Raw genomic sequence first — 24,034 nt, forward strand, 5'->3', positions numbered from 1 at the left:
GGAGCGGGAAGGAGGCAAAGATGTCTACTCACTGCAGAGGTGGCAAGGCCACGGCAGGGCAACAAGGCAAGAAAAGGAAGTGAAAGGTACCCAAACTGGAGACACAGAAGTAGAAGTAACATCATTAGCAGAAAACCTGACTTCCATATAGAAGGCAATCCTAAAGTATCCATAAAAAGCTGAGAATAACCAAGTACAATATCAATATACAAAAGTCAGTTGCATTTCTAGATACTAGAAACAACCATCAAAAGTTGAAAATTGAAAAAAAATTACATATCAAAAAGCATGAAATACTTAGGGATAAGTCTGACAAAGATTTATCGATGATGATGATGAGTCCCATAAATTGTACTCTTTAAATCTGTGCAGCGACTTGTATGTTCGTTATATTTCTACAATTCTATTAAAAAATGCAAATAAAATACCTCGACTTCGAGGTCCTGGCGCTTGGGATTGTGAATGAAGAAGGTGAAGTTTTCCTCCCACACAGGTTCATTGGTTTTGTACCGAATCTGAAAGAAATGACCAAATATCAACTTTGTGATATTTTACGTGGAAAAGAGCTACTAAGACTTTGTTTATTCATTTACTGTGCTTAGGATGACTTTAATTAAATTCCAAGACATTTATTTACTGAGCATGTGCTATTATATATTAATTGTGACAGTGTTCAAAGACGGAGATGGTCCAAAGTGGGTCAGGGAAACCCCAACTGTATGCCCATCCCAATGACAAGACCTCGTCTGCCCTCTGTTCTACCTCTCCCTCTACATAATGCTGGTAAGTCATGAAGCTTCCTAAACTGTGAGCATTTAAAAGTGAACAGTGGCCTATAACTTTAAATAATTCCTGAAATGCTTTTCTTATGTTAAGAAAGTGGAAGACATTACAGCAACAGTAATGCCTCTCAATTCTTGAATAGAATTGTGTTTGTTGAGTTTTAAGGACTGTTGGTTATCTTTCAAACAAAATATTTACAGAGCTTTCAAAGGAAACTTAGAAATTTATCCCATGTCATTTATCCATGAAATCAAGCAAAAAGCATATTATATTTTTTAGCATTATTTTAAAAAATGAACAATATATTTGTTACCCAATAAAGAAGTATGGCTATCTATGAGTGGAAGAGAAAGATATGGAAATCAATGATCTCACGCCTATACCATCAGCCAGCTGACCGTTCTCATCTAAAACTGGTGACAGTGACATCACAGGAAACTAGTCAGAATCTTACCTTGCTCTCCTGGGCCTTGTGTCCAACTGACATCTGGACAAGAGGGTTTGGATTGCTGTTTATTTTCTTCCCTGACTATCCAAAAACAAAACCAGACAAAATAAGTAAGCATACATCTTGAAATGGGGCTTACTAAAAAGGAGATTACTGGCTCATATTAATAGTCATTTTTATTTATTTTTGATACTTCAGTTACAGGGAATATCTGGGAAGAATTTAATCGGAAAATAATTGCTGAGCATATCCCAAAGCAAAATTATATCTACCATGAGATAAATTAAGAAAATTCCTGTTTGTATATGATTTTTAAATGCTAAGGTCTTTTATTTTTAAAGCAAGTTACTTTGGAAAAATGAAATCTTCCAAAAAGATTTAATGCTAATTCCAGCTCTCAAAATTTATCTTACACACATAAGAAGATGAATAAGTGCAGCGAACGGAAACAGAAAAGCATGAGGAAGGGCAAACGTAGAAATGTACAATTCAGAACAGTCCCCTGGTTGAAATAATAAAAATACTACAAAGTATCAGAGATGTCTTCATGTTTTTAACTTAGTACATTCTGTGCAAACATGTAGCTATCAGATATCAAATCTTGCTTACCAGCTCCTAAGTAATTCTGACTGGAAGAATAAACATCAATCTAGAATTGCATTAAATTAAGCAGATATAAATATGAGAAAAATTCAGGAATAAGAAAAAAATGGTAACAAGCATACTTTAGCAGACAGGTGATAGAACATAGTAAAACACAACATATATGGGACATGAGGTTTATTTATAACTTAGCCCCACAAGAAGATGCAGTTAAATATCTGTGTTAGTGGGAATTAATTAGAAGGTCACAAAAGTGTTTTTTAAATAATTTCAGAGTCAATCCTCAACACTGCAGCAATGACAGAAGTAGGCATCAAATTAATATGCTTATCAGAATAAAATATTACTGGCCCAAACATACTGTGATAATTTATTTTCTGGTTCATCTTTTTGATGAGAATAAATTCTGCAAAATGAAATAAATATTGTTAAAAAAAATACCCAAGGCTATAGACTACTATGGCAGAGAATACTAACTTTTCCCCTAAATCCTTCCTTTAATACTGGAAGCCCGGAGTTCCACCTGAGCACAAGTCCTCTGTACATGAAAATTCTATTTCTGAACTTCCCTTGCAGTTGGGTGTGGCCAGGTAACAGTCTGGCCTCCAAGGAGGGGCCTTTGCGATGATGCTACCTTTGGCTGGAGAAACTGAACAGCAGCGATTCGGGCCGGATTCTGTTACTTTCCAGGGAAATAAAACTGTCTTAGGCTACAGCGGCTTCTGATACAGCAACTGCATTGATACAAAAACTGCTTCCTGGCTAATATAAGTTACTTCATCTCTGAGAAAGTAGCCATCCATTCCTAGAGTTATCGTACCTTATCAATTCTGAGACACACTTTTTTTTTTTTTTTTAACTTTCTAACATCCCTTGAAAACAGAATGAAACTTACAGTTGGTAACTTTATGTACCTGTTTTTAGGCAGGTCCGAATAGTGAGACAGTTGTTCTTGCTTTAACTGATTTATTTTGCTTCCATTTTCCTTTTGTTGTGTGTGATGTATTAAAAATCTGTATTTATCCTAAGCCTAAAAATTCTTCCAATAAACATAAACACTATTAAGCCTTAATAGGAACTTTTCTTTCTTGTGGTACATAAAATAATGGTGTATTTTTAAATGATGTTTTAGATTTCATGAAATAAGGTAAAATCACTAAGTTTCTACCAGGATGCAATATTGAAAATGCATGAGCACAAGTCAGATATATAGTGAAATGAAAATATGAGTTTTTATTTTTTTTAACGTTTTATTTTTAGTAGGCTCCATGCCCAACGTGGGGCTTGAACTCACAATGCTGTGATTAAGAGTCACATGCTCTACTGACTGAGCCAGCCAGGTGCCCCCAAGATAAGTGTTTTTGTTTTTGTTTTTTTAAGATTTTTTATTTATTCATTTGTCAGAGAGAGAGAGAGAGAGCACAAGCAGAGGGAGAAGCAGGCTCCCTGCTGAGCAAGGAGCCCAATGCGGGACTCGATCCCAGGATCCCGGGATCATGACCTGAGCCGAAGGCAGATGCTTAACCGACTGAGCCACCCAGGTGTCCCCAAAGATAAGTGTTTTTATGTTAGACTGTCTTGAATTAAATTTCAGCTGTTTCAAATGATTATTGAGACCTACATATTTCATCTATTCGTACCTTGGTTTTCATGTCTAAAAAATGGACACAGTACCAAAAAAGCCAGGTTTAAATATAATGATGTCATAACAACTAACAGCTACACTGAGCTCTTTTACATGCATGATCTTATTTATGGGTACTCCGAAAAAGACCATATCACTTCCAGTCTGTAAGTAACAGAGGGCTGAACACCCTGCTGTAGCACACACTGATGAGTAGGCCAGACTGCAGTCCAAACCCAGACAGTCGCCTTCACGCCAACCATAATGTCTTGCTGCTTAATGACCTTCAGATATCAAAGAAATGGTGAGGAGAGACTGCTGATCTAATTCCTTCCAGTGTTCTGGGAGCAGTTATTTTAACTGCTGTGCCAACTAGTACTGCGAAGGAGTAAATCACTGGTAGGCCACACTTCATCTCAGGGTAGGTAAGGGCTTAATAAATACTATGTCAGAAAGCAGACATTGTTTGTCTTCCTCACTTTTAAAATTGAACTTATTTTCCTACATGAAGTGATAAAAAAACATTCCTGATCCCTTTGGATAGAATTTTCTTAAAACAATTAACATTTAATCCACCCCTCCCCAAATATTTAAGCCTAAAATGTTCAAAGAAATCAGAGAAAAAATAATAAAACGCCATTAAGTCACAGAAAAGTTAACAATTTAGCCAGAAAATACATGTTCATGTTGTTTTAGGGAGTGGAGCTTAGTTTTCAATATACCTCATTTAATGAAATTTAAAGCTTCTCGAAAGATCTGTCACCCAAACCCAGCAGCACCAAAAGCCATGAGGTCACCGACTAAAAAATGGCCCTAACTCAGCATATTGGAAGAGGTGATTTCTACACGGATAGTCACAGTGCACAAGGAAGAAATGTCTTGAAATCATAATCTAGAAACCGGTTGAGTTTTTAAATAAACCTTCTATCTCACCATTTTCACAAATTCAAATCCAATTAAAATGCAGATGATTTAAAACCATCTTAGATACTGCTGCCTAAGACCAATAAGACAGAAGTCTAATTTACCGTATTGGTACTTTATAAAATTTATCTTCAAACTTGACAAATTCTTCTAACTACTAATCCTTGGGTAACAAAAAGGATCCCTCTAACTAGACAACTGATGACTACATTAGTAGGGACGCAATTTGTCAATAGACCCACAAGAGTTAAAAAGCATCATCTCTTTCAATATGTTTCAATTAACTTTTCAAAGGGAAGCTATTAGTTTACCTTTAAAGCTTTCTGAACTGCAGACTTCTTCAAGACATCAGGGTTAAATTCTAATGGGTTACTCTTTCAAGTCAGAAGAAAATGAATATACCAAGGGTTAATAAAACATGCAATGAGGAGTTTATGTAAGGTTAATGACATGAAAATTTATGAGAACAAAAAAAAATCTTTAAATGAAAATCACCAACAAGAATGACACAAAAAACCAGTAGAACTCATTTTTAGCACATAAAATTCTTTATGCCCAAGTTTTTATCTTAGAATAAGCCTTTGTAAATATCAAAACACATTTCCTCTAGGATTACTACGATCCTTTGGGATTATTGTTCTTTTTATACTCCCAGCCCTCTTGTCTTTGAGATTTGAAAAACCCAGGAGTGACACTTTAAGAAAGGGTTCTATTTACTATCCTTTACTTGAATAAACCCCTAAAATATCAACCGTATATACAATACAGGCTTTACCTAAACTACAAACGAATGGGCTGTATATGCCCAAATTGCTCTCAAGTCAGCTCATACCCTAGCCTAGCAGATGCTACTTTACTTCCTTCGGAGATTTACCTTCTTTGTGCAAAACCACAGCAGGGGTGGGCCTTCTCTACTTCACTCCCATTCTCTCCGAAGCATCAAATGCAGAAGCTGATCACATCATTTCAAAAGTCTGTCCTGGCTTTAAAGTTCTATTATTATGGGTTTTATTGTTCTACTTTTATTGACTTTTTAAAAAAATTCATTACTTTCTTGCCTTCAAGAGGGCAAGACTGATTTGTTTCACAAGCTCCTTCAAGGACTAACATTTAAGATTAAAGATTTTATCATGTTAGTTGTAATTACCTTCCTATGACAAACTGCTTTTATTATGTTTTCATTAAACAGCAGATTTCATAACGAAGAAAGATGGACCACTAGCTTCCCTGCCTCCTGTGGCCATGGCAGGCTGCTCCAGATGAGAAGATAAAAACATTTGGCCAAAAGGAATTAATGTGACATAAAGGCCAGATCATTGAGGTGGTCTGTGGAGCTTCAAAAATACGGGACCCACCAGACTGGACTCTAGCAGGAGCCTGGACAGGTGAGGCTGGGACCACTGCGCTGAGGTGTGAGGACTGACAATCTTCAGGTGTCATAAGAACCTTTTCTGAAGCTCACTTTGGATAGATGTAATCTAGGCCAAGTGCACATACTATTCTAACATGCATCAGTGAAAGCAACACAGGAGAGGCCATGGTGCAGGTGCTAGAGGAGCACTGTGAGGTCGTGGGAAGCTGCACAGGCTTGCAGGAGAGACAGGCCAGATCACACCGGTGCACTCATACAAGCCCACTATGAGCCCTGGATGTTACTGCACCTTCCACCCTTGGGCTGTTTACCATAAGTGGAAGCACTAACAGTGACCTGTACCTTTTAAAGACTTTTATTTTCAAGTAGTCTCTACACCCAGTGTGGGACTTTAACTCACAACCCCAAGATTAAGACTCGCATGTGCTCCCAACTAAGCCAGCTGGGTGCCCCCGCTTTGTTTTTAAAGATTTTAAAGTAATGCCACCTGTACTTTTAAAAAGTGAGATGGCACCTAGCATCATCAAACCCAAAGGTCTTCACATTATACAGCTAGCATTTCTATGTATAAAGTAGGCAACAGTGTGAACACTCATCTTAGATAAACTCCATGGACAGCTCTATGAACTTACAAACTTGAAGTGAGAATGAATTCACTTTAAACTAGGATGGAGTAGACAGCAGAGTTCAAACTCTAGCTCTGCTACTGACCAGCTGTGATCTTGGGTCTCTAAACTAGGATGGAGCAGACAGCAGAGTTCAAACTCCAGCTCTGCTACTGACCAGCTGTGATCTTGGGTCTCTAACCTCAGTCCCTCACAGTCTATGTGTTGTCTTAGTTTTCTTACCTGAAAAGTGATCATGAGGGCCTGACACTAAATGAGGCACACAGGTAGAGCCCTCGGAAGGTGCTCAGCAAATGTGTGCTATTGTGTAAACCTCAGGTTGTAAAGCTGCTTAGCCACTGGGAGCCAGAGAACACCCTGAGCGTTCCAGTTTCAAATTCAGCCCAAAATTTGATCAAAAGAAGGAGGGCAAAGTGCTGACGGTCTACATTGCCAAGGGGCTGTTTCCAGTACAGGAGAAAGTCCTGTAGTGCTAAGGGTTTGCAGATGGCCTCACTGGTGGTAATGCATACACAGGGTTGGAAAATAAGTATTCTGAGTAGGTAGAAGCTAAGAGTCCATTGTGCCTGGCCTTTATTAGAAATACCAACGGTCTCAGGCCTTTGGGGGAAAACTGAGAAAGCAATGATTTAACTTCACACTGAAAACCAATGGATTTAAAAAAGAAAAAAGGCAATCAAATCCATTCAAATTTATTTTATAAAACACTTTATTGATGCCTATATTTGAATCATTAAGCAGTACTAGTACGTGATTTTGATAATGCGGGAGGAAAGGTAGTTTTGATAACCTAGCAATGTCTTAGCTAAATATTATAAAGCAATTAAAAAATCTTGACACAAGGTCAGAAATATTTCCTTTAAAAAAAGCAGTTACAGAATGAGAAAAAGTAACTTAGGGAAGCTACCGTAGACCAACAGAGTTTATGCATGGGAGGTACACACTGTCGTTTATAGACACAGCTTACAATACAACCTTCCACTAAGAAACAGAAAGTCATTGTATGAAAAAGTGACAGAGAATGGTTGCCAATGGGCACCAGTGACCTCATTTTGACTTTTAAAATGCCTTTAACAGGAACAAGCAAAGAGTGAGATTACCATTTCCTACCTACGTGACTCTCAACAGCTCACCAAACCCTTCAGGGTCTTGATTTCCCTCAGCTATAAAATGGGACAAAATACCTATTCTTCAAGTTTTGCTCCCCTTCTTTTTAAAATAAGAATAAATTGAAAATGCACATGGAAATAGAAATGAAAACTCTTCAAAAATGCAAAGCACTACCACTATTAGATTCAAAGGCCAAAGAACTTTAAGGATCTCAGTAGTTATTGATTAAATCAGTCTAGAAAGAGTAACTTTCTAGACTAATGACTAAGCCATTGGTGACCTTCTCTGACCTCAAAGCAAGTAAAAATCACTACCTGCTAAAAGCACCAAGAACAGTACCAGGAATCAAGGCCGCAGAGCAAGACCCCAGGAAACAGACATAATGAGATCAGAATCAGCTTCCCAAATAAGGGTTAGAGATGCTCAATTATCCACTCCTGGAAATTCTATTAAGTTCCTTAAAAGAAGCTGAATCATAAACTCAATATATTTTTTTCTCCCTTAGGAGCGCTGGTTAAAAAGTGAGGGAGAAGGTAAGTTTGCAGGGTAACAGGTGGACTTCTGTCTTCACTGACCGTCCCTTCGGGCACAGTTGGCACCTTTCAGGAAAACCACATTCTGACACTTCTGTGTTTTGTCAGGAGGAAAAGTGGATTTAAGGAAGTTTTTTGAAAGCTTGCAAATAAATATTTACATCTCACATTGAGATAACCACAAGAAAATCAGTTTTAATCATTATGGCTTCATTTTTTCCTCACAAGAATTTTTATCTTTATCTTTTTATGGGCCGGTAGCAGCTTAGAACGTTAGGCTTCTTCATGACTCACCAGGTTTGTTCAGATGTAGTCACCAAAGTTGGTTACAGCAGTGTTACTTTTACAAAACAAGCACAAAAGAAACACACACACAGTAACTGAAATCATGCAAGAAAGTTAAAAACGCATGCCACACCATTCCACCACCGAGTAGATGGCATTAGAAGTCCCAGCCCACATTCTAGCAGTCTCCATTAAAACAAAAGGAAGAAAGAACACTGGAGAACTCACAAATAGTGCTCTATAGACTGAGGTAGTATTTTCACAAAACACTAGTCCCGACGCTCGCCTCTCTTTTAAGTAGCCACACCCAAAGTTTCCCTCGTAGATACTCTTAGGGAAGTGGAAACAGGAGGAGAAAGCAAAGAATGGTGGATTGCGGTCAATGAACGCACAAGAAGCACTAATAAACAGGAGTGCAAAAGGCAGAGTCAAAGCATCCCGCAGAAACGCAGGAGAACTGGTTGGCAATCGCTCCCGTTTAAAATAAACACCCAACAGGGCAGCGGTTTTGCAAAGATCCTTTGCCTCTGACAGCCAGAGCATACTTCATGCACAAAGTGCCATTTTAATAAATTAATAAATTTACTTCTGCTTTTGTTTTGCTTACGTGATGTTATTTAAATTTCAATTTAACGTGACAAAATACACAGTTCGAAAGAGGCCTAATTCCTTCTTGCCAATTCACTAATACTATTCTTTGTATCCTAAAATATGCAACAAATTCACTTCCATCAGGGATTATAAAAGACTTTATACCAAACATTACTGTGATTAAAAACAAAAAAAGTTCTACTGTATGAGAAATTCTGTAGGAAGGTTAAATAGTAACAAAGTAACTGTCCCCAAGTTGAAATTGTAACAGAAAAAGTCACAGAGTTCTAACTGAAAGATTGGCCAAAAGGTTAAGGTTAACACTTTAAGAAAAATAAGAATTTGCGAAGTTAAAAGTCAGTCAAAAAACCTTCACTGAAAGAAAGAGTACAATTATATATAATTACACAGAGTGTTCAACTATATCTTCCCAGTATAACAAAAATGACTTTAAATAAAAGATAGAGATGCACAAAGTACCTTTATTTGCTTTTGAGCTAAGTGCAAGTAAAGCACCACTGTAAAACCCTCAAAGGCATTAGTGAAACTAGGGTGTGTATTTCATGGGACAAAGGAAACAGTCTAGCTGTGGTGAGGTGAGGCTAGGCACAGTCCAACATGAGACACTCAGATGCAAACTGTGAAGGGCAGTGATCACTTGGCTTCCTTGTCTGTCTCCGCCAAGTAGATGCCAACAAGGGGAGGACACAGGGAGACTACATGCAAATGCACTTGGATGGATGAGAATTTATTATAACTTCGGGAGGAAGACAGCCTGTATCTGTAGTCTTTCTTTCACCAAGTAAGAATGGCCATCTCTTGAATAAGTGAACTGGCACTAAAAAAAAATATGATCAAAACAATATATGTGTCTAAAATGATCACATTATCCTAAATAGTGGGTTTAAAGTACGGTGGTGGAGGATCACAGCAGGCTTCACACGAATGGAAATAGTATGATTTTTCTTCCCCCCAATTTTAGTCATTACCTACAAAGGCTGTACTTCAGTTTTTTCTAAGAGCAAAGCAGTTCTGATGCAAATGAGTAGGAGCACTTGCTGTGGGCTGTAGGAGCTGAGTATGACTGACCACCTGAGGCTCCACTCAGAGGCCCTGCTCTCCCAGCCTGCCTGTCTGTCGTCCTACCACGCTACAGCCAGGAGGGACTCTGGGCTTGTAGGCAGAGCTGCTTCATTTTATTCCCATGCCAAACAGACAATTTCCATCTTTAGGTCACTCTATTTTAATAATTAGTGATTTTCTATAAAATATCTTCTTCCCTAACTACCAGGCACATTCTTTTCCTATGTAATGGAGATTTCTTCATAAAACATGTCAGAGTAAAAATAATTCTTAACGTCCTGGATAAATCCGTAAGATGTATAAACCGAAATTATACTCATGAAGCAAATACATGCTGATCGCTCCCTCCCCCGTGCTGCTCTCCCAGGTGGGAGTGAAGTGAAAACAGAGGAACAGGAACCGGTGACACAGTGTGGGTGAATGCAGCAAGATCTGCTACCAGGAAAGGAGCACCCAAGGGAGCTCCCATGGCATTACCTACCGGAAGGTTCCTTGCTGAATCCAAATACAAAATCAGCAATGAAGAGGAAAGACCATCATTGGCTTGGTCTTTGTCAGCCCTGATGTCTGTTAGCACCTATGAGAAAGGACAAAAAGCCTCAGCAGGTGTATTTCCACAGGATTTTAGACTATTTCTCCCTGATTCGGTCTGTAATGCTCAAGAAAAGAAGGAAGGTGGGGAAATAAACCATCCGATACATGCAACACAGAGAGAAAGAACACAATAAATATATTTTAATGACAAGAATCTATATGAATCAATTAAATAAAGCACAGGTGATCTGTGGCTCTCCAAACCCCCATACTCTATCAAGCACAAAATATGAAGATCTCATAAAACAGGTGGGAATGACCTGTACATCTTTCTTTAAAAAAAAAAAAATTCCATTATCTTTAATTTACCCCTGATGTGACTGCAGTGACTTACTTAATTTAATCAAAATTATTGCTGCCATTTTTCTAAGCCAAGTAGAAACGCAACCTAAAGATACTAATCTTAGCTATGAGGGGTGGTTGTTGTCATGGGAAATACTTCACAGCACCTTGTCGAGGTTTGAAGCATTTGGCATTAATGTGAGCCACTCCAGTTTCAAGTGCAGCTTTCCTCTGGGAACCTCGTCCAGGGCGAACCACTGAAGAGAGAACGTGAACGTTCACAAAAGTTCTCCTGAGTCAACCTTTCCAGTCAAGCAGTTTCCACCAATGTCACAAGCTGCTCACTGTGAGGCACCGACAGTTCCTAATTAATGCTGAAGGACGGAGTCCTACCATGTTTTGCTTTTCCCTTCGAATGAGCTGATGGCCCCAGAGGATGACAAGAGCAGTGCGCTGGACTCGCCCAGCACTGCCACCACTCTGGAGTCAATACCATTTTCATCCCTAACTTACACACAAGGATTCAAATGTCTTCTAGTACTGTCTGGCACTGTCAGGCTTCTATGTATGGACGTCAACAGAATTTATGGGCCAGGAGGTAATATAACATTGATCCCAAATACTGAATTTCATTATCAAAGAAAGTTAATATGTTTGTGTCTTTATTCACCACTATGTACTACTTAATAAAATAGTGTACACGTGTTTCAGCTTAAACACCACAAAGCAATTCATCGAAGATAATCCCCAAACACTCAGTGTTAAGAGACTGCCCTGGGGAGTGCATAAGAAAATGCGTTACTTTGAAAGCAGTGGATCTCAACACTTATTTGGTTAATTATGCCCTACTCATCCCAATTATACCCATCTTTTAGAAGCCACCTCAAAATTTTCTTTTTTCATACTTCTTATTCTGACAGCAATATCGTGCTTGAAGTAGTGTCTGCTTGTTGTAAGCTCCCACTGCCCTATAGGCGGCTTTCACGTGACAACTTCTCACTGACCGCACTGTGTTAGCTCTGTTACTAACTCCAGCTATCTTTAAAAAGCCCATTTTTGGGGAGCTTCTCACAGGTCTCTGCCTGGACTCCCAAAGGAGAGCACATGTCTGAAATGGTCAGTTTGTGCTTGTACTCTTCTGAACTTCTAGCATATGGTGGGCACACAATACACACTATCTGATTGGGCTGTTAAACTTACTTCTTTTCACTTTGCCATTATTAAAAGGCCTAAGTTCTCAGAACATTGTGTGGGGGACCAGCAGGTCTGTCAACGCTCATGAAATAGAATAATACTCAAAGAAAACTTACTTCATCTAAAAGGCGCTCCTTCTCAACTTCAATAAGATCAATCATAAGACTATAGAAATAACAACACAACAACTTTAGAACATAGAAACACACTTCTTACAACTGCAATAACCTTAAACATTTGTCTACGAAAAAGTACTCCGGAAATGTATCAAAACGCTATAGTTTATCAAGAAACAGACTTCTTCCAGAAGCTTCCTCAGGCTTATCCCAAAACTATGAAGGGAAGTAAAGAAACAAGCAGGGGTGAGTCTCTGGGAGGTCAGGACCCTCAGTTTGGCAAAGCCAGGATCAGAGTTGTAAAAAATGTGGTTTTCCCCACAACGTAGCTATTTATAACGTGCTGAAAATGTCTGAAAATATTCAGCCCTCTTGTCTGACATGCTCTCCCTCAGCGCTGCCATCCGTCACTACAGCTCAGTCATCTGCGCCCCTTCCCTGTCCTCGCTCCACAGCTCTGAACCATCCCAGAGACGTTTCTGGTTCGGCTATCTGAGAGCCCCTTCCATTTCCCCTAAAAATCCTGCTCTGCTGCAGAGCATGGACCTCGCCTCCCTCAGAAGTCAGAGATGCCAAGAATGGGATGACTGTAACCCTATTTTCTCTCGCAGCTGCCCCTCCTCCTGCCCCTGCACCAGGTGAGACCCTCACAGCTCTTTCCTGGTCTATCACCACAGTCCCCAGTCTCAGTCCCTGCTACTCTGAGCCACACAGTGGTTTTATTAGAATGCAAATTTGATCCATCACTGCCCTGCTTACAATCTTTCGGTCGCTCCTTGTTAAACCATCTCATGAAAGAATTCTGAAGTCAAAGCACAATACATAGGCCGTTCTTGAGGAGGCCAAATCTGTCCAACGTCATCTACCCCTGAATCTTTTACAAGAAAGTCAGTCAAATACTAAAGATTAGGGTTAGATGTATTTTTTAAAAGCTCATGTTTTTCAGCTGTAGTGGTTGTTCAATTTAAGTAAACAAGTCAATATTTATTTTTCCAATGTGTAGGCACAATGTAAATCACTATCCCCCCTGCTCCCTAAATAACTCAACAAATTGAAAAAGCTTAAAAACCCCTTTCTGCAGTCGAGAGCAGAGCCTGCGCAGCATGAAAGCAGGCTGCGGTACTGGCATCTGGGGCCACACTCCACATGTGGCTTACCAGCACCCGAATGTGGGCAAGTAGCTACACGTGGCCAGTGGCTGCTGAAACAGACACAGATCTAAAATTTTTCCTTCTTGTACTTAAATGTGAAACTTTATAGGAATAAAACATACTTCAAGAAGTCTAAGGTGAAACAAATGTTGTATCTAAGAAGCCACTTAAAAATACACGTAACACATACATAGCGTATTTTTTGAAGCCATATTAGTTCTAAGTGTCACTACTCAGAAGAAAAAGCACCCTGTGCTCTCCTTCCCCGAGGGTTTACCTTCCTAGGAAGTCATCCTTGTCTGGGTCTTCATCAAAGAGCTCAATCTCTAATTCCTGTCCAGGATGTTCATAAACTAAAGCCTGAAAAAACAAAGAGTAGTTATCTTACACGGTTACTACTGTTGGCAGCTACTGAACATGAGGACGGTAGCAAGGAGCACCCTGCAGTTCTCTCCCATGGTAAGTACTGGAGCGCTTACATTGTGTCACTGTCCAACCACACACACACAAACACACGTCTCCACGGGAGACCAGCTAACAGTCTACTGTGCTTCCAGTCATCTGAGTCAAGTTCCACTGCTCTGAAGTCAAGTCACAAGACAGCGCCCACAAACTGGTACAGGCTTGGGACATCTTTCTAGTCCTGAAGTGGCTCTGTTCAAATGCTATTCTTGGGATACCAACAAGTGATCCAGGTACCACCACTTAGAGATTAAGAAATCTGGCAACAAACAGGATTGGGAGGATGGGAAGCTGGGGGAGCATAAACTGTACAACTGTTCTGAAGAACAATTTTGCAAAAATGTATCATTCTTTCAAAAAAGCATGATTTATGATGCAGCAATTCCACTTTGAGGAGCTTATCTGGAGAAAACCTGGTCAAGTGAAGAAAAATACATTCCCATTACACTGGTAATAGCAGTGGTTCTAATGCTGAAATGAACAGCCAGTATCTCCTTGGGTAAAGAAATGATGGAATCTATTCAGTGAATGGCAAGTATAAATCATGTTCATCTATGTTTACTGACATGAGAGAGATGTCTAGATGTATTAAATGAGAATTTACAAAACAGTACATAATAATCTCATGTTTGTAAATGTTTACATATGTTAACCACAGAAATCACTTTGTCAATTATTTATTGTGATAGTTTAATGTAATTAAAGTTTAAAATTTATGTGTTGTTTATGCATTGGCATGACAATGTTGTGAGGTAGGGACAGAAGGTACAATACTTCTGAAGGTGGGAAATTAAAGAAAAATGATTTAAATGATGCTCTAAACCAACCACACTCCTGTGTAACAGGAGTGGAATCAGAATTTGGAGAGAAGCCAACTGATGCCACTGGACACATCTTACCTCGTACACCTCATTCCACTTGGGACTGAGGTTCTCTTTGATGACCTTGCTTTGGAAGATCTGGTTGCCAACTCGAATAACTCCATAGGGGTCTGACTTTCCCTTGACGAGTCCCTTAAGGTACGTATCTTTCCCCTGAAGATCCTGAGCTTCAATAAAATGTATCCTTAGAACACCCTGAAAAGAAGGAGCACGCACGGACTGTTCACTGTGACACACGTGGAACAATGGCTGTGTGCTCACTATCCTAAGAATGAGGAAGAGTGGACAACATGAAGACCCTCTCCCTGCACAGCAGAAAAGAAAGTCAACATGGACTGTCGGGCAGTAGTGCGGAGGGAAAGCCAGAGCAAGGTGGACGACACTGTCCGAGTATCACTACTTTCCGTCAGGAGACCAGACCAGGGTGGAGTGAGGGGTGAGGCCCCCAGTGACAGTGTGCAACAGGAGCCCAAGGAGCCTTAGTCTCCTGGGTCACCCAATAGTCCTGTGTTCCGTACGACAGTGACTGAGAACCACCATTACAGGATGTCTCAGACGTGTCACTAAGCCCTTGGCAGGCGCTCATTACTTCAACTTTTAGAACAATCCTATGAAATACAGCTGACCAGAACAAAACAGGTTTGAACTTCGTGGATCCACTTATATACAGATTTTTTTCAATACAGAACAGTACCGTAAATGTATTTTCTCTTCCTTATAATTTTCTTAGTAACATTTTTTCTCTAGCTTACTTTATTGTAAGAATACAGAATATAGTACATAACATATAAAATACGTGTTACTGGTTTATGTCATTGGTATGGCGTCTGGTCAACACTAGGCAATTAGTATTTAAGTTCTGGGGGAATCAAAAGTTATATGCAGGGGCGCCTGGGTGGCTCAGTCGTTAAGCATCTGCCTTCGGCTCAGGTCATGATCCCAGGGTCCTGGGACTGAGCCCCACATCGGGCTCCCTGCTCCGCAGAAGCCTGCTTCTCCCTCTCCCACTCCCCCTGCTTGTGTTCCCTCTCTCACTGTGTCTCTCTCTGTCAAATAAATAAATAAAATCTTAAAAAAAAATTATATGCAGATTTTCTACTGCACAGGGGCTCGGCGGCCCCACCCATGTTGTTCAAGGGTCAACTGCACTGTCATTAAATTTATTTTATAGATAGGAAACTGAAACTTTGCAATACGTACTACTCATAGACTTTACACAGTTTTCTTTTCCTAAAATGTTGTTTAATTGGTAAAATAAAAAAAATGTTCACTCACACCTCTTTCAAGGCAAACAATGGTGGTAAAGTTAGCACGAGGCAGCATTCTCCAAAAACCCTTTCAAAATCACTGGGTAATAGTCCTGACCCAATCAGCTAGGAAGACATGCGTTTTTACAGATAAATACGCTTTTAAAAACTTAAGAGAATTTCCCGTTTACAGGAAATGTGTCTAAAGTTTAGATAATCTGGCAACATGTTTAAGTAGCATGGCTTTTAAACCCCACAAGGCTAAGGAAGGTTGGATCTGGGCGGGCTCAGGTGCTCACCACGCTCAGGGAATAAAAGGTGCAAGTGGCAAAGGAGGACGAGGATTTCTTCATGGAAGAGACTTCTTGTGTTTTCAGAGATGAAAATCCTAAGTTAAGGAAAAAAGACGTGCCTTTCTCATATGTACTGTCCCATCAAATCTGAATGCCAACAATATAACTAGTTCAGGCATCAATTAGCTGGAGTGTTGGTACTTTCAAAAAAATGTAAGGAAGCCCAGACATGTTTGAGGATTTGTACACTGTTACGGAGATCTAACTTAACCTCAAAAAAGTAACAAGCATCAAGGAAAGTTGTCTGCTTCCACTTCAGCAAACAAACTAAAAACAACACACGCAGTGAAACAGGACCAACTCAACACCTTCTGTTTAGTAAAAGAAACTGTCCTGTGCGTGTTGGTGTCACACTCATTACAGACATCATACAACAGGGTTGCCTGCTCCACTTCTGGAGGGCCCAGTGGGAAAAGCTCTGTGAAAATGAGTAAAAGGAAAATCCTCCTTTGCATTGGAGTCGGGAGGCCAGAAAGGGCAGTGCCCAGGCTCTACCAGTCCACTGTCCACTGCAGACCCAACAGGGAGAGATGCATCTCCCAGTGGATACTATTTTACTATCCCGGAAGGAGAAAGGAAGGTTTCCTCCTGCCCTGGCAACAGCTCAGCCAGCGAGAAGCCACTACACTTCCCAGCTCCAAGTTAACACCAACGGACTTTTAGATTAATGCAGCCCCTCCCAGTGCCCCCTCTCCTCTGTAAAAGAGCCTCCTCCCTTTGTTCTGCAGAATCACCTATGGTTTTGCCATAGCGTAATTGTCCCAGATTACAATTCTCTGCTGTTCCTGAATAAACCCATTTTTGCTGGTAAAGTAACAGCAGTTTTTTATTTTATTTTGGGGGGGTGGAGAGGGAGAGAGGGAGACAGAGAGAGAGAGACAGGCAGGCGGGACAGAGGAAGAGAGGGAGAGAATCTTTTTTTTTTTTTTAAGATTTTATTTATTTATTTGACAGGGAGAGATATAGTGAGAGAGGGAACACAAGCAGGGAGAGCAGGAGAGGGAGAAGCAGGCTTCCCGCGGAGCAGGGAGCCCGATGCGGGGCTCGATCCCAGGACCCTGCGATCATGACCTGAGCTGAAGGCAGACGCTTAACGACTGAGCCACCCAGGTGCCCCAGGGGGAGAGAGTCTTAAGCAGGTTCCACACCCAGTAAGGAGCCTAAAGTGGGATTCAATCCCACAACCCTGAGGATCATGACCTGAGCTGAAATCAAGAGTCGGACGCTTAATGTATTGAGCCACCCAGGCACCCCTGGGGGTTTTATTTTAAGGTTAATAGCTCTCACTAACCTGTGAGGGCCCATCCATTCCAAGGACCTCTTCTCTGACCAGTAGAGGGAATACTATGTCCTTGACCAGCAATTTCTCAGTCTTTGGTTGAGGTTACAGAGTTTACTCAAATGAAGGTGACTCCAGTATCTGTGACCTAACTCTGTGTGCTAGGCATCACCCCAAATTTACAGATGAAGAAACTGAGGTCCACACATGCCAAGTAATAGGCCCAAAAAGTAAAGCTGCTGTTAGAACCCAGGGCTGTGACAGAGATCCAGGCCCTGCCCTTTCGATCCCATCCAGGGCAGTTGTAACACCAGCACTGCTTCTGCCGCGGTGCTTATGACTCCAGAGGTAACCACACTCACTGCTGAGAGAAACCCTGTACCAGTCATTATACAAAGTGCCCATCACTTAGACTAAGCTGTTACATTTTGATAATACAAATAGTATGTGCTTTCTGAGATAACTATGCCGTCACGGCAGTCCTTTATGACCTGTAATAATATTTGCAGAATTAAATCCCTCTAATAAGCACCTTGGACGTTCATGGCTGAGGTTTAAGAATTGCCCTGAAGTCTCTGATGCACACTGGCCAATCTCCTAAGGAGTGTGACAGGACAAACTACCACATCAAGATCCATATGGCAAGGTCACTGTTAAGAGAACCACGAGAAGTTACAACATCCAAGTATGTGATAAGCGTCTCTGTATCTAAGTGCTAATGGGTGCTCAGGAGTACTTACCTTTGGTATAGGAAACCGCAATTGAGCTATTTGAACTTCACTGACAAGAGGAACGGTGATCCGATTGGGAAGCACCAAATAGTTTGATATTATATCCAGAATGATCGTATCTGACAGACCACTATTAGGTGGGTGGTAAAAAGAACAAATCAACTATCAGGCATATCAATACTAGTTATCGCTTTAGCAGCAAACTTACCACAAACATGATACAACACCCCATTTACAAGGTCAGAATTATCTAATTTTTCAAAGACAATATTTAAGACAGTAATTCAATACTTTAGCTGCAATATGGCTATAGTGACTACTATGTGGCATATATATAAAGCTGAGATGTATAGCTGAGAACACAAGGTAATATTCTGGCTACATTTCATAATATTCTAAATGATGTTTCATATGTTCCTGTGTGACTTCATCACTGATTTAATATCAACTAAGACACATTACATTTTCTTTTTTTCTTTTTTTAGCATATTTCAAGCAGCCACAAAAGTGCAAAGAATACCATAACAAACATCCACCTACCCATTCCAGGTTTCTTACATTAAATTTCTCATTATTTTCGCATAGCTTCCAATCAAGTAAAAGAATTTACAGTTTATTCTCTCTTCACACTGTATTTGCGTACTGAATACTTTAATAATTTTGAAATTCTATATACCACTGCACAGAGAACTCAGTAATATGAATAAAATTGTGGAGGATAAAGAAACAAATGTACTTTTAATATATTTTTGCCTATTCTTTGGGGTAAATGTGAGAATTAAGTAACATGTATGGGACAACATTTTTGAAAGCATAAATGAAATTTCAACACCTTTACCCAGAACTGAGAAGTTTTAAGAGAATCTTATTTCTTGCCAGTACTTCTCAGATGTTAAAATTGTTAACAGATATATGTAAAGTAATTGTACATATAAAATACCCACTAGGACAGAGTGAAAGTCTCCATCATTCAGTTAAGAGTTGAACATTCACTCTAAGCTGGGTATCCAAATGCAATGACAAGAGAAGGAGTCTTACCTTAGGACTTTCCAGTCCAAGACAGAAAAAAGACTGAAAAACCCACAACCCCACAGACAACAGAGCTCTATTTATGCATATGTCCGTGTAGACGTTAACACTAAAGAGACAGAGAGAGTTTCAGCTGCCAGACACTGGATATATGCTCACTAAGCAGCGATGTGAGATGGTCCTTCAGAGTTTGAATACCAAGCATATTCTTACTTTGCCATTCCCCTCCAACCCAAATACTGGTTGTGTTTATACAGAAAAATCTGCTGGAACAGAAAACCCTTTGATGATGCTATGCTTTCAAGAATCCCTTAACTGCTATGGTGGTAGGCCAACCGCCTCACCACCCACCCTAGCCATGCAGACGGAGAGGCCCAAGCCCCAGGAAAGCAGAAGGCCCATGCTGGTGCCTCATCCCTGCTCCCCTTTATATGCCGCTGTGTACACACCAGCCTCCCCCTGGATTCCCAGGGCTGCAGTGCTGCCCCTAAGGGTCCCCGGGGGCGTCGACGTGCGGCTGCCCCTCTGCTGGTCCTGGCTGCTGTCGGGGTCTAGTCCTCTCTGCCCTTCAAAACTGCCTGCTCATCACCCGACTCTTGTTCTATCATACTCCTCAACCCTTCTTATACCTTTACCACTCAGTTTAGGGTTCTTCACTGAAACATGTGGGGACAGCCAAAACTTATGGTCAAGTGCAGTAACTCAGCTATTACTGCTACTTTATAACACTCCGGGTTCCGTTTTTTATCAATGGACACAGCATGTAGATATTCATTTTGTAATGCTCGAGGCAAGATTTGTTAGAAAGTCTTTGAGTGGGAAGCACAGTTCACATTTTATATTAAGTTTATATGTATATATTTTATTACATAAAATTTACATGTTACATTATATAAATTTTACATAATTTTGTATGAATTATATATATCCTATAGAAATAATATAATTTTATTTAAAAGGGATGTTTTTATATATACCTTTTATACCACAGCTTTGTTTCTGACTGGTGTGTATTTCCCTCCATATTTCTAATACAGATGAGTATATATTTTTAATAATATAATTCTCTATATACTATATTTTATGTACTGCATGCATAGAAATCTATATATAACTAAAAACTATTACTATATAAAGAGAACCTGCCATTATCATTAAATATCATTAAATAAAACCGAGTGTATATATTTATGTATCTCCATGTATGCAGACATATGTGTGTGAGTATATGTATTTCCCTTTTACTTCATTTTGTATTTTTATTTTTTAGTAGGCTCTATGCCCAACATGGGGCTTGAACTCAAAAACCCTAGATCAAAAGTCACATGCTGTACCAGCTGAGCTACCCAGGCGCCCCCTTATCTCTCTTTTTGAAAGTGGTTCTTTTTTTTTTTTTTTTTTAATTTTTTATTTATGGGCGCCTGGGTGGCTCAGTTAGTTAAGCGACTGCCTTCAGCTCAGGTCATGATCCTGGAGTCCCAGGATCAAAACCCACATCGGGCTCCCTGCTCAGCGGGGAGTCTGCTTCTCCCTCTGACCCTCTTCCCTCTCACGCTCTCTATCTCTCATTCGCTCTCCCTCAAATAAATAAATAAAATCTTAAAAAAAAAAAAGATTATTTATTTATTTATTTGACAGAGAGAGACAGACAGCGACAGCAGGAACACAAGCAGGGAGAGTAGCTCAGGGAGAAGCAGGCTTCCCGTGGAGCAGGAAGCCCGAGGCGGGGCTCGATCCCAGGACCCTGGGATCATGACCTGAGCCAAAGGCAGACGCGTAACGACTGAGCCACCCAGGCGCCCCCACCCCGCCGCATGTCTCTCTTTTAAATAAATGATTTGCGACTGACTCCCCCAGCTGCAGGCTTGCCAAAGGCAGCATACACCCACTGGTTCACGCTGTAAGGGAACTAATACAATGCTATTTACAGGGTAGCTGCTTGACAAGCCCGCGTTTGTTTCAGTCCTCCTATGATATAAACGGAGGAAAGTACAACAAACACATTTTTTTAAAAATATTTATTTATTTTAGAGAGTGTTGGCGGGGAAGGGAGAGAGAATCCTCAAGCAGTCTCCCTGCTGAGCATGGAGCTGGAATCGGGGCTCAAAACAGGACCCTAAGATCATGACCCACGCTGAAATCAAGAGTTGACTGCCTGACTGACTGAGCCAGCCAGGCATCCCAAACACATTTTCTACACCAAATGGCAACAGGGATTTGTTGTTTTGCTGGCTAACCAGCATCTATTCCCACTGGTGAAAGTTCTTCCTTTGCTTCTCCCACATCCCTACCCTGGTCCCCCTGTTCCTCTTCTGGGGGTGGGTATGAGACCCAAACGTGATCATCAGAATCACAGGGTTTGTCCAAGGATGGGTGGACAAACAGAAGTCAGCCCAGAACTTTTGCTGGAACTAGCAGAAGAAGGTTCTTTTCAGACTAAAGCTGCTAAGCACGAAAAATAGAAGCTAGAAGCTGCTACTTCATAGTAAGGGCCTGCCTAACAACAAACCCACACAGAGAGCAGCAGAGTCCAGAGTGAGACAGAGAGCCCTTAGGGCATCGTTTGAACAGCAACACCTGCCTGCATCTGACTTCACCCCGACAATGCTCCAGACTGCCCAGTGACATGAGCTAGGAATGAGCCAGGAGTGGGAGCTCCGTGAGAGCAGGTGTGACGGTTCCGTTCACAGCTACACCACGGCACTAAGAACAGGGGCTGGCTCATACCAGGCACAATACCTATTTGTTGGATAAATGAATAAATCGTCTTAATAGTATTTATTTATTCACTTTCTTTTTAAAGTTTATTTAAGTAATCTCTACACTCAATGTGGGTCTTGAACTCAAGACCCCAAGATCAAGAATTGCACACTCCTCCAACTGAGCCAGCCAAACCACCCCTACTCATTTACTTACTTTTTTATTTAAGACTACTTATGTTGGGCTTGTTGCTTGCAACCAAGTATCCTAATGAATACTTCAACAGTTCTTTAAGCTGTCCTTTCTTTGTAAAGATCTTTTAAAGATAACAGAACTTTCAATATCCATTAAACCACAGTACCTAAAAAAGATTTTCATTATGAGGACTATGCCTCATTTTATTTAAGTCCTAAATTTTCTCTGATAATGAAACAATATAAAGTTCTTTCTAATGGCCATTCTAAGGGCATAAACAAACACAAAGAAATAGAAAAAAAAAAACAGACCAATTTAATTTCTGAGCTATTTTAGAAAAAAAATCCAGATTAGAAAAGTTACCTACTAGGAACATGTGTAACTGTATTTCAGCATTTAAATACAAGAGTAAATAACAAAGGCAGGTTTCCAGAATTTCCTGTTTGGCAACAATAGGTCCATCGCAAACAGTCACCTCCCATCAGGTGAGATGGATGGTTGTGACCTGAAGAAGACTTCACTTTCCTCATAGCAGGGATGTGCCATTCATGGTTTCCTAAGCTTATTATGGGCAAATTTCCTCATGTTTTAGATGTGAGATTGCTACAGAATAATGAAGGGACTCCCAGTAACGTGAGGCAGAAACTCTAGGTTTCTCAGCTCTTGCACCCAGACCCTGGGGTGACCCTACACATTCCTAGGTCTAGCACCTACATTTACCCCTCTGTGGGCAGCGGGAGGCATGGGGGCAGTAGCACAGCCTAAAAAGAACCCAAAGGGCTAGTTCCGAAACATATATTCATTTTTAAAATTTTATTTTTCTGAGAAAATAAGAAAAACCAAATTAAAAAATTAACTTGCAAAATATTAAAAGGCTGTTACTTTTCTAAAACACCAAAGCTTGAAGCAACTGGCTGGCTCAGTTGGTAGAGCATGTGACTCTTGATTTCAGGGTCATGAGTTCAAGCACCACGTTGGGCATGGAGCCTACTTTAAAAAAAAAAGAAAAAATTAAGAAGTTAAAAAGAAAATACCAAAGCTGGAAAGATGCTTCATGATGAATGAAAAGTAAAATGAAAGGTGAGTGACTCAGTCCAACACCCTCACCCACTCTGCTGCTCACTTGGTCCCAGTGTCTCCGATGCAGTTAGGAGAGCGGAACCTAGCCAGTCTCTTCATCTGAGCCACACACGAGAGCCTGCTGAGAGGCACGGATTCTGCCCGGTAGTGGCCTTACCCATTCTGTGTTCTTTTCATGACACTAGAAATGCACACTACACCAACAACAAGCTAACCATAGGACATGACATTATACTTACTTCAATCCAGGGATATCGAGAAGGTTGGTCAGTCCTGTCCAGTTAATTTCTATAAGCTGTTTTAAAAAAAGGGCAAAAATATTAAGTTTCCAAATTATTTCCAATTACCAAATTAAATCAAACAGGTTTTTTATAAGCAAAATGCATTAGGTCATAATACTATCCTACATCTTGCTTTTCACTTTGTAAAAATATCAAAAGTCATCGTCCTTCGATGGTAAATGAAGAGCTATCTCTTTTTTTGTTTAGTTTTTGATAGTATCTGTTTCCTCTGGTAAAATCAAATAATTTATATACCTTTCCTACTGATGGACACTTAGAATATTTATAATTTCTCTTTGATTCAGTGAATATCTTTTTATATACATGTTCTTGTAGCATATGTAAACCAGCCTTCAAAAAGTGAAAGTTTTGGTCAAAGATATATGTTTATTTTTTACAGATTTTATTCTGGGGCGCCTGGGTGGCTCAGTCAGTTAAGTGTCTGACTTCAGCTCAGGTCGTGATCTCGGGGTCCTG

General features: G+C 40.3%; 1 protein-coding gene across 2 annotated transcripts in view; it reads right to left on the minus strand.

Moving 5' to 3' along the window:
* Positions 1–24,034, minus strand: part of ESYT2 (extended synaptotagmin 2) — an 83,458-nt gene that overhangs the window by 13,566 nt on the left and 45,858 nt on the right. Inside the window, exons 7-16 of one of the 2 annotated variants that reach the window (XM_027574253.2) lie at positions 23,516–23,571; positions 18,282–18,402; positions 14,681–14,857; positions 13,597–13,679; positions 12,169–12,217; positions 11,026–11,115; positions 10,464–10,559; positions 4,694–4,756; positions 1,238–1,312; positions 429–515 (exon numbers count right to left, since the gene is read on the minus strand). In XM_027574253.2, the coding sequence (XP_027430054.1) occupies positions 429–515; positions 1,238–1,312; positions 4,694–4,756; positions 10,464–10,559; positions 11,026–11,115; positions 12,169–12,217; positions 13,597–13,679; positions 14,681–14,857; positions 18,282–18,402; positions 23,516–23,571 (897 nt within the window). The remainder of the gene's footprint in view (positions 1–428; positions 516–1,237; positions 1,313–4,693; positions 4,757–10,463; positions 10,560–11,025; positions 11,116–12,168; positions 12,218–13,596; positions 13,680–14,680; positions 14,858–18,281; positions 18,403–23,515; positions 23,572–24,034) is intronic. The other variant, XM_027574254.2, reaches the window with a different exon arrangement.

The sequence above is a fragment of the Zalophus californianus genome, chromosome 12 (genome assembly GCF_009762305.2).
Source record: "Zalophus californianus isolate mZalCal1 chromosome 12, mZalCal1.pri.v2, whole genome shotgun sequence".
In the NCBI taxonomy this organism is placed as follows: domain Eukaryota; kingdom Metazoa; phylum Chordata; class Mammalia; order Carnivora; family Otariidae; genus Zalophus; species Zalophus californianus.